This window comes from Ostrea edulis, chromosome 1 (assembly GCF_947568905.1).
Source record: "Ostrea edulis chromosome 1, xbOstEdul1.1, whole genome shotgun sequence".
NCBI classification, from domain to species: domain Eukaryota; kingdom Metazoa; phylum Mollusca; class Bivalvia; order Ostreida; family Ostreidae; genus Ostrea; species Ostrea edulis.
Window position 1 is genome coordinate 39055519 of NC_079164.1, and position 11320 is coordinate 39066838.

An 11320-nucleotide genomic window follows, 5' to 3' on the forward strand; every position below is an offset into this window, starting at 1 on the left:
TTGATCCCCCCTTGTGGCCCCATCCTACCCTCGGGGGCCATGATTTGAACAAACTTGAATCTGCAATATGTCAGGAAGCTTTCAGGTAAATTTCAGCTCTTCTGGCCCAGTGGTTCTTGAGAAGAAGATTTTTAAATGACCCCACCCTATTTTTGTGATTATCTCCCCTTTGAAATGGACATGGCCCTTCATTTGAACAAACTTGAAAGCCCTTCACCCAAGGATGCTTTTGGCCATGTTTGGTTGAAATTGGCCCAGTGGTTCTGGAGAAAAAGTCGAAAATGTGAAAAGTTTAACAAACGGACAGACAGACAGACGACGGACAAAAAGCGATCAGAAAAGCTCACTTGAAACTTCGGTTCAGGTGAGCTAAAAATACTACTTTAAACACACTTATTGATTGAATATACATTTACTTCACCTCGTACATGTACGAAGAAAAATAAGTTATAACAAGTGTATATAATATTAAAAAAGAAGCATTTTAGGATATTTTTGTTTTAACATAATTTCCGTTATACTTGAGCCAATGTTTCAAATAATTTCCATTTCTTTTCAAACTGATCTGTACAATTATATTTACTTGCAATTTGTTTTTCCACTGTATACATTATTCCAAATGGCTTTAAATTTACTCAATGACAAATAATCTCCTGTACATTTGGAACAGTATATATAATGTTTCAAATGGTAATTTACAAAGTTTACCATTTTAATTTTCGAACATACTAGGATAAAAGTCTTCTTATCAGTTATAATATTGAATGAAAAGGTTTCAGTAAACCAACATTGCACATTTCTTAAAAAAAATACCGACTTTTTCACAATCATACATAATGTGTTCCAATGATTCTCTCTCCTCTAAACAAAAAGTACATAAATCGCTGTCTGATTTCCCAATCATTTTCAAAAAAGTGTTTGTAGTTGATTTACTCGATATTGTAGCCATTGTAATTTACTATCTTTTGTGTTCATAAAAACATCCTTATGAATTCCTCTCCATTCTTCACTAGATATTTCAAATTGTTTATCCCATTTTTTTTTTTTTTTGGTCCAGTTGGTTTTTCTTTGCTAGAATTCAATATTTTGTAAATTTTTCTATTGTTGGTTTTATTATCTAGTAAAGGTAAAATGTGTAAGGGAATACATGTAGTTGGTTCTTGTTCTTTAATCAGTGGTTCTTGAGAAGAAGATTTCAAAAGATATTTCCTATATATTTGTAAGTAAACCTTTGATCCCCTATTGTGGCCCCATCCTACCCCCGGGGGCCATGATTTTAATAAACATGAATTTGCAATATGTAAGAAAGCTTTCATGTAAATTTCAGCTCTTCTGGCCTAGTGGTTCTTGTGAAGAAGATTTTTAGCTCTTCTGAGCCGAAGGCTCAAAGAGCTAATCATATGGCCATATGTCTGGCGTGCGGTGTGCGTCAAATTTTTGGGAAAAGGGCTATATCTCAAGAACCCCTTGGCAAATTTTTGTTAAATTTGACACAGGGTATTCTTGGCCCAAGAGCTTTCATTTATACTAAAACTAGGGTTGTTATCCATTAACAAGGGGAGATAATTAGGAAAATGCAAACAAAAGTAGTGGTTGCTAAAAAATCTTCTCAAGAACCACCGGGCAAATTAACACCAAACTTCTGCATAAGAATGAGGATAGCTTGTAGATAAATAATTGTTCAAGGCATCATCCTGGGGCAAAGGGTTTGGTCTCAAGGTCACTTCAAAATTGACCTTAAATTTTGTTTTGATAAAACTTTGATATTTTGCTTACATGTAGTATAAGGAGTAGGATCATAAAAAAAATTCAGTTGATGCATCTTAGGACCTAATATCATGGTGTCTCAAAAGTAGGTCATGGTGACCTACTTTTTGAATTTTGCAGGTAATTATTATTAAATGGATTTTGATGCATATCTTGGACATTTTTGACCCTATGATCATCAAAAGTTGTCAGTTGATGGATCATGGGACCTTAAACTGCGTCATGTGAAAAGTATGTCACCATGACCTACTTTATGAATTTTATGGCTAATCATTTATGAATACATTTTAGGTTGTTATTTCAGATACCGAGAGGTTTAGAATCATTAAACCTTGTAAGTTGTTGCGTCTAGAGGCCTCGAAACATATTTATTTTTTAAAAAGTAGGTCACAGTGACCTACTTTTTGAATTTTGCAGACATTCAACTTTCACATTTTCAATTTTAGATGCATATTTTGGACACTATGAAAGCTAGGATCATCACACTTTGTCAGTTGATGCATCTTGAGTCTTCATAGTTTGTTGACCAAAAAGTAGGTCACCGTGACCTACTTTTGGAATTTGACGGCTATATTTTAATATTTCAGATACTATTTGACTTACAATTATCAAACTTTGTCAGTTGATGCATGTTGAGTTTTCAGAGTGTGTTGACTAAAAGATAGGTTACTGTGACCTATTTTTGGATTTTGACGGATATATTTGAATATTTCAGATACTATTTGACTTACAATCATCAAACTTTGTCAGTTGATGGGTCTTGAGTCTTCAGAGTGTGTTGACCTAAAAGTAGGTCACTGTGACCTACTTTTGGAATTTGACATTTATATCTGAATATTTCAGATACTATTTGACTTCAATTATTAAACTTTGTCAGTTGATGCATCTTGAGTCTTTGGAGTGTGTTGACCAAAAAAGCAGGTCACTGTGGCCTTCTTTTGGAATTTGACGGCTACATTTGAATACTATTTGACTGGTCAGTTGATGCATCTTGAGTCTTCAGTGTGTCGACCAAAAGTAGGTCACTGTGACCTACTTTTGGACAGTTACATTTAAATTTTCAGGTACTATTTGACATAACATCATCAAACTTTGTTAATTGATGAATCTTGATTAGTGAAAAATTTTGCCTGTTCTACAATGTATCAGAAGAGCGATTCTAGGCCCATGGACCTCTTGTTAAATGACCCCACCCTATTTTTGTGATTATCTCCCCTTTGAAGGTTGGCATGGCCCTTTATTTGAAAAAAACTTGAAAGCCCTATACCCAAGAATGCTTTTCGCCAAGTTTGGTTATAATTGGCTCATTGGTTCTGGAGAAGAAATCGAAAATGTAAAAGTTTACGGACAGACTACGGACAACAGGCGATCAGAAAAGCTCATTTGAGCTTTTTTTCATTTCATTTTATTCAGGTATAAAATATCACAGAATGTCATGATTGTAAATTTAAAATAACAAATTGAAACCTGGCATAATCTATAGCACTATGCAGTTATAACAGTTAAAGAATAAGTGACTGTATGAATAATATGACATATGATGATATCTTAACTTAAGGATAACCCATAAAAGCTTAAATTAGCTTACTTCCAATGGGGTCCGTATATTTATACAATATATATGATCAACAGACAAAAAGAATATTACATGACTAACAATTGGAATTTTGGCAGGTTTTGATTTAATAGTTGCATAATGCCTTGATAAATGACAAGCTTCAGACATATTTTATACTAAAATACTAAAGTTATAAAAAAAAAATACTAGTGATAAAAAAATACTAGTAAGTATTAAACAAAATTGTACATGTTTTGTGGTTCTGCCCCTTGCCTTGCTGGCTAATAAGGCATTTACAGCTTTTTAAAAACTTTGCTTAGTTGCCAACTCTTTTGTATTTAAAGGTAAATTATTCCAATCCCTGATAGCATTGTAAAAACACCAAGAAGAATCTTTACCTTTTATCTTAGGTATGAAAAAATTTCAGATCAGGTGAGCTAAAAAGTCCGGAAAACTGATAATTCATGCTATTTTTCTAAGTTGAAGGGCCATAACTAAGTGAAAAATCAACGGACCGAGACGAAATTCGAACTTTATCTGCAACTTGTTATGGCAAAGCAACATACCAAATATAAAATAAATGTTCGCAAGAACAGAGAAAAAGTGCGGAAAACTGGACTGACGGACGGAGCTCAAACCTAAAGCCCCCTTCGACTTCGTCGTTATGGGTCTAATAACCTAGTACTAAGAACTAAACCTTGATATGCTAACTACCAAAGACTAATCCACATGTGAATCAAATGTAACAATACTAATTTCTACATAGAATGTATAGTGGCTGACACATGCACCAAAAGGCACTAACATAAAACTCAATCGAGATGTATGGACAGGGATAAATATATATATACCCGGTACATACCTTTCTCCATCGTCATCAACCCCTAAATTGGTGGTACAGTCATTTTCTATCAGATGAGGATATGTTTTCCGACCATGCATATCATGCAATTTGATGTCAATGCAATTTAGTCCGATAATTATGCAAACAAGACTTTTTGTCATGCACTTGGCACATTTATTCACTGAACATTTCTTATTATGTTATAGGGCTGGTTCTTGCCCGGTTGTTTGATTTTTGTCTCTTTCGACACATTTCTCATTTGAATAACATTGCAATTTAAGTCTGAATATATTTTGTCACCTTAAGCAGAGCATATGTCTCTGTTATACGATAAAAAGATGCAGAACTGTATCTGATAGTCATTTTTAATCTAACTTTAATACACATAGAAAAGAAGCAAAGCCCGATGAAGAGATCATATAACTTGCTTATAAAAGCAAAAAAGGGCAAATAAATTGCACTTTTTATTAGAAGAGAAATATTTTCCACTTTATTTTATTCATATACAACTCATTAAATGGTCGATGCTGTGTGATTCTTACTCTTCTCTTCGCACGTGGTTTCCTGGTTATGACAAGCGTGTTGACGAACAAGATTTGTATGTAAATACGAACTATATCCTGTGTAAAATATTTCCAATTCACTTAATTTTTATTTCTATAACAAAAAAACCTGTCAATTTCAAAAGATAATTATATAAAAATTCCAGAAATCATGCAAATCTCCATTAAAGCAAAGAACTATATACACACTATAGGACGCCCACTTTTACACACGTACATTTCGGAGTGTTTGGCAAATATACTATTGAAGTTTTATTGAATGCCAAATAGAATTCAAATTTGTAATTGATTAATATCAGTGATACTTAATTCAAAACAACTTTTAATGAGGGGGTATAAAATTTCGTCCATTACAATCAAGCCTTTTAAAAAAAATGTCACATAATTTCAAAGAACAACTGTACTTGATATGGATTATCAACCATTAAACCTCTGAATTTACGTTATATTATTGAGTAAACAATGCTTCATCTACATTTTTGATAACCAGAATAATCCCCCAGACAGTCTCTAGAAAGCACTTGGTGACCGTAATTAAAGTCGTTTTCATCCGATGATAGATGAATCCACATATTTTAAAAGTTATGTCCCTTGGTTGCCATCTTTAGGGAAAGCCCTAAGAATTCTCACAGCAACCTTTGTAACTCATTGTTTCATAACTTCTGCTTTTATTTATCTTGTAGGCCTGAATTCGTTAGTTCCTTTTCTTCTCAAATAAAACCATCCCCCGTAAAATATCCCAAATAGTACATGTATATGTAGTACAATAGCTACCAGGCAAGTTCTCTTTATTTGAAATAATACAATCTGAGGAGTACATTATCGATGTATTGACACATAAATTGATGTTACAGGGGACACATAAATTGATGTTACAGGGTGTTAAATAGTCTTGTTGAAGTCTCGAAAAGTCAGCATCTCGCGAATTCCATGGTCGTTTTAATCATCTTATTTGTAAACACAGCATTTCGTTATGTGGAATACTGTCTGACGTGTATGATCCCAATTGGGGTCGTTCTTTACATACTGATTTTGACTACGGATTACTCCGTTTACATGATCAAGATAGAGGATTCACGGCAGGTGTGATGAATCAACAGGGAATACTTACTCCTCTTAGACATCTGATCCCACCACTGGTATATCCAGGTGTCCGGGTTTGCCCAACTCTAAACTTTCTATTCTTTATGACTTTATGGGTTTATGATTGATCAGTGTTCGTTATCTTTCTTTTTCATGCAATAAATATCATTATAAGCCGTATTTGTGTATGACCTACGCAAGGGTGTTTCGAACATCTTAGGAGCCTCTACAAGCTTGAAAATGATATATTGCCTGGTAATCACTCTCTGGATTAAGGGAGATGTAGTTGGATCTACGTAGAAAATACTTCGAGGATATCGGATTTGCTGTACTAGGAAAAGTTTTCAATGGCAAAAGTAATTCATCCAGAGAGAAGATTTCTTTAAAGTTAGTCATCAAGATGGATTAGGGTCCCTGTCGAAAATCTTCTCTTTCTTGAGAGTTAACTACATCATGCAGCTGGTAATGGACTGCATGTCGGCATATTAGGTGTAATTTCAGTTGTTTTACATGTGTACCACAACAGTATTCCCAAGTTCATAAATTATTTACAGTTCCTACATATGTTCTGCGATGAATGATCAGTTACATATGATCTCAATACTTATAACTATTTATATCTCTCAAATAGTCTATCAGTGTAAAATGAAACACCTTGAACTCTTAAATGATTCGATGTTCACATAAAAAATTTGAACAGAAGCCATACATATTTTTTAAAATCTGGGACACTTTAAAAGAGGACATGTATTTGAACTCGATCCACACTTCCGATGGCTATTTAGATATTGAAAAATGGTTGCATCCTGATCAAATTGGATGTATTGTTCCCGGGGGAAAAGTTAGAATTCGATGAGGCATTGTCTCTAAGTTATATTTATTCCATGGTCTGTTGTATGAAATGTTCACGTAAGTGTGATACATGTGTTCTCAAATGAAATGTAAACCAACAAACAAAAATCTCCCATTAAATGTTGTCCCATCACTCTCCTCCGACTGTTGTAAAACACTTCACGTCATTCGCATTTCTCCGTATTCTATTCGACAGCATGTGGTAGGAAATAGTCTGATTTAGGATTATACGGCGGACTGCATTGTGTAGGGGACTAGTCTGGGATGAAATTGAGAAAATCTACATAATCCCGTAATCTGAAATCAAGGATGTCTCTACCATTTCTTATGAGGAACTTCTGGGATTGTGACATTTTTTCTGGGGCCTACTTCGATTGGAGAACCCGAATAAATCGAGTTCATTTAAAAACACGTCATGCACATAGGCTAACCAGGGGCGTAGCTTCGTTAGGCTCGAGTAGACACGTACCTACACATAATATTTATAACATATTCGTACAAAAATATGCACATAAAATTGTATGCTTCTCAAACGTTTATCGCATTTTTTGAAATGGGAGGAAAATGGTACATGTGTACTGACAAAAGAACAACAGTTCAGCATATATTGATAAGTTTACATAGATCTATATTTATATATTATGTTTGTAATCCGCCAAAACTCAAACATAATTTTTATTGACTCTAACAACAGTGTCATGAGTAGGCCTAATAAAAAAAAATCCCTATCCAGATCTAGGTGTCACATATTTGATTTCCCATCAAGGTTACAGAACATGTGTGTATGAACATTAGAACAGATTTTCAAATTATTTGGTACAGAATGAACAGAAAATAGGAAAATGATAATTCATCATTAATTTTGAACTATTTTTATTTATCTATCTATTATTGATATTCAAGTATGATGTATTGTAAGATGGGGTTTTATGGGAATAGCTGAAAAGTTATTTGAAATTTGTCCACCCTTTGACATTCGTCTAGCTGCCGCTGTTTGTTTACATGCGATAGAATTCGTATACATGTACTGTATAAATGTTCTATTGAAATTCGTAAGCAGGGGTGTAGCTAGCACTGTCTTGAATTTTTTTTTAGAAATTTAAGGAAAAATAAGGACTGGTTTTTCTCTAATTTGCGCATCAAATTAATCAGACGGGTGTGACTGGTCAACAGGGGATGCTTACTCCTCCTCCTCGGCACCTGGTCGCACCTGTGGTATATTCAGGGGTCCGTGTCCTGCTATTGATTTTGTATTCTTTATAGAAGTTATGACATTGATCAATATTCGTTATCTTCACCTTTTCACAGAGATCGACAATATAACTGCAAGATTCCATTTGTAGTGAGTGTCATTATCATGATTACGATTTCATTTGCAGTGACAGTCAATAACAAGTCGGAAGCAGTACAGGGCAGTGCCGAGACATACCCTGTTTCTTCCTGTCCGGGGGTAAACCAACCAATTACAGGTAAGAACTCCAAACTGAAATACACTGTATTTATTTTGTGATCCGCATAATTATGTTCATGTAAAATGTATTTGTCATAACCATTGCATGACCACTGTTCGTTATCTTTACTTTAGTGGGAAATTTCCGTTTTCTTTGTTTTGTGTTATGTTTGTTTGTTTTTAAAAATCATTTATTTGGGTTGGGAGTATTAATGTGGCCTTTTGATATATCACGTCCTTTTTACCTTTACTGTTGCAAAAATTGCTTGGCCTCCAAAGTGAACATTTTCATAATCTTTCCTCAAAGAACACGGTTTGAATCTTATCCAAAGCTATTTTAAGATGAACATGTGGTTTGTTTTTCATTTGACGGATCGCAATACCCCCTCAAAATATTGATGTAAATATTCAGATCAGTGCAATTCAAAACCAACAAAAAAAATAACCTTCAGTACCGTTTTGGGGCGGTTAAGGTAGAAATTTTCGATAAAATGATGAACAGAAAACAGCAGACTGTCTGGTAGATATGACACCATTGCCAAGGTTTTAGAAAGCACTGGATGCTGACACCAGATTTACGTAATGAGAAAATCGTAATTCATATTTTGAACGATCCTCGAAAATTGATTTATATGTATAAGAAAACACGCGAAGGAATACAATGTATATCAACAGTATTAAAATTTCATTATGTACGTTTTTAGTTAAACTCCTCATAAAAGCTTACAATATGTAGCACAAATTTAACACCATTAATAAGATCTATAAAATATAAACTACATGTATTTGACGCACTTAGTTCCTTCATTCAACAATGTAGCTATAGTTATTTAATTTTGTTTCGAAACATGCAACTTGATTAGTTGAGCAACACAATTTATTTTTAATGTAACTTGCTATATAAAACATTGTGACATTATCAACATTTAACATTTTAATTTAAACATCATCTAAAAACTGTTATTAAAAGTGCATTGACATACATCAAGTGATAAGTAATGAGGAATGAATTTTGATAGCAAAGTACAGCTATGTTGTGTTGTAACGTAACTTTATACAGAAATGCAACCTACCCCTCATGTGTTACATTTAATTCCAGTACTTGTATCTAGAATGATTGTATATCTCGTCAATTCCTTATTTTTCAGAGAATACTAGAACCAGTGTTCTTTCCTGCAGTGAATATAACTTAAACAGTTCAGTGACAGTAGATCATGACCTCATCACCACGACCGTACAAACGAGCAAAGTCAATGAGGAGGAATTTCTACAAAGTATTCTAAACATGAAGATCAGTCTAACAGTGAACAAATCCGAGACCAGCACGGAAATTCGTAAGAGGATCAGCGTGTACGAGGGCAGAAGTAGTGCCGTGTCTATGGGGGTCATTGGAACTGTCGTCATAGTAACAATCGTTTCCTGTCCTATCATATCAGATATTGCGACCTTCATTCAAAAACGAGGCAAAAGCAAAGCCTAACCAACACTGCATAATATAGTGTAGGACTCACAGTGACGTGTGCTACTGTATCTGCAATGTACAATTTCATAACTGTTTGTCTACATAGTAGTGTCTAACCTGCAAAATGTGCTGGATGTCTGTGATTGATCGATTGAATATACGGTTTTATACGCCGTTTTGCCAATATTTCAGCAATATTTGGTCGTGAGTGTTGGAGTTTCCCTGGCGGCGCCAGTGAGCCTACTCTTTTTCGAAAATCAGGGAAACGATCCTTTGTGCAAGGGGATGGTGATACTTGACATGGGAGATCCTTTAAAGGGACTGGTTCACGTTTTGGGGAAAAATATTTTTCAATACGGGACTTTCGAGATACGGATCCACTCTGACTTTTATCGCGCGTTGATCGTAATTTGTAACAATATATAATAACAGCTATAAGTAAACAAGCCAATCTACTTAAAATCAGATCCTAAATTACGCTCACAATCGTTACTATCAAAGTCCTGCATTAAAATTATATCTTTCAGAGAAAGAAATCACTACAACCATTTATAGGAAAATGCATTTGATTAAATTATAATCATTCTTTCTTAACAAGTAGGTCCATGTGATGTCTCGGTCTGCATCAGTGTTATAAAGGACGACAAAGGAACCACTACATTATTAGTAGATAGCATGAAGTTGGTAGACATTAGAAATATATACTTCGATATTATTCAATACTAAATAAAAGGAGAAAATACTAATATATGTGTCAAATTCAACTGTTCGTTATTTGAAAATAGTATTGTCGCCTGTATGTTAATTATGTTTATAAAAAACGTTCGTTATTGGGATCCAAAAGTACTATTAATTTATCAGTTTTTAAACATGTATCACATTTTAACCAATTATTCAGTACCAGGATACAAAATTTACTAACAAATATGAGTGGTCAAGTCTTTTTACATTATTTTCATGACTTGACGCACTTAAAAATTACTTGTGTTTGAACTTGAAAAATCAAATTAAAATGTCCGTTACCACCGAGTTTAACAAATTATACGCGAATCATCGGTTTAATCTTTAATCGTAATAAACCTTTATATCAATGCAATAAGTCTTTTGATATCCCAATAACCCATTAAATTGCTTTTTGTTTTTATAATCCTCTCATCACTAACAAAAACCATGTCTTATCCTTCTTCCATGAACAATAAGTCTGTAAAACAGTTTGTCGTGTGTTGCCACCTTTGTGTTTTAATTATCAAAAGTATTAATAACAATGTCATATAATTTTACCAGACACAAAATATAAATATGAGATATAAACCAATTTTGTAAATGGAGATAATCAAAATTTCCAGTAATTAGAACTTAGACTTAACCGAAAAATCATGAAAATGGGTCTGAAAACGCTTACAAAAATAAATAACAACAAAATTGGCGGAGGCGGGGTGGAAGGAGGTAACTCACAAACTTGAAAAAAAAAACGTCCGTCGCCCAAGGCTGTAGATAGGAGAAGAGGCAGAGTGACGCTCTGCGTGGCTGAAATTTTATTGTTAGATTTTGATTGGTCAATCTCTGCCTCTCCTAAGACATGAAACAAAATTACCCTGTAAATGCATCACCAAACAATACATCAGACTTTACTATTCAAAGAGGATATTTATTGATTACTATAAACTTAAATTTATTTGTACTGTTAATTATGAAAACACAAACAATATGTTTTTTATTATCGAAATTTCTTTCTAATTCC

At 33.9% G+C, this 11320-nt stretch overlaps 1 protein-coding gene across 1 annotated transcript in view; it reads left to right on the forward strand.

The window, feature by feature from the left end:
- LOC125657614 (uncharacterized) overlaps positions 1-10953 on the forward strand; it is a 72162-nt gene extending 61209 nt beyond the window's left edge. The window contains exons 5-6 of the mRNA XM_056148207.1: positions 8047-8136; positions 9266-10953. Of these exons, the coding sequence (XP_056004182.1) occupies positions 8047-8136; positions 9266-9597 (422 nt within the window). The 3' untranslated portion in view covers positions 9598-10953. The remainder of the gene's footprint in view (positions 1-8046; positions 8137-9265) is intronic.
- Positions 10954-11320: the final 367 nt, after the last annotated feature.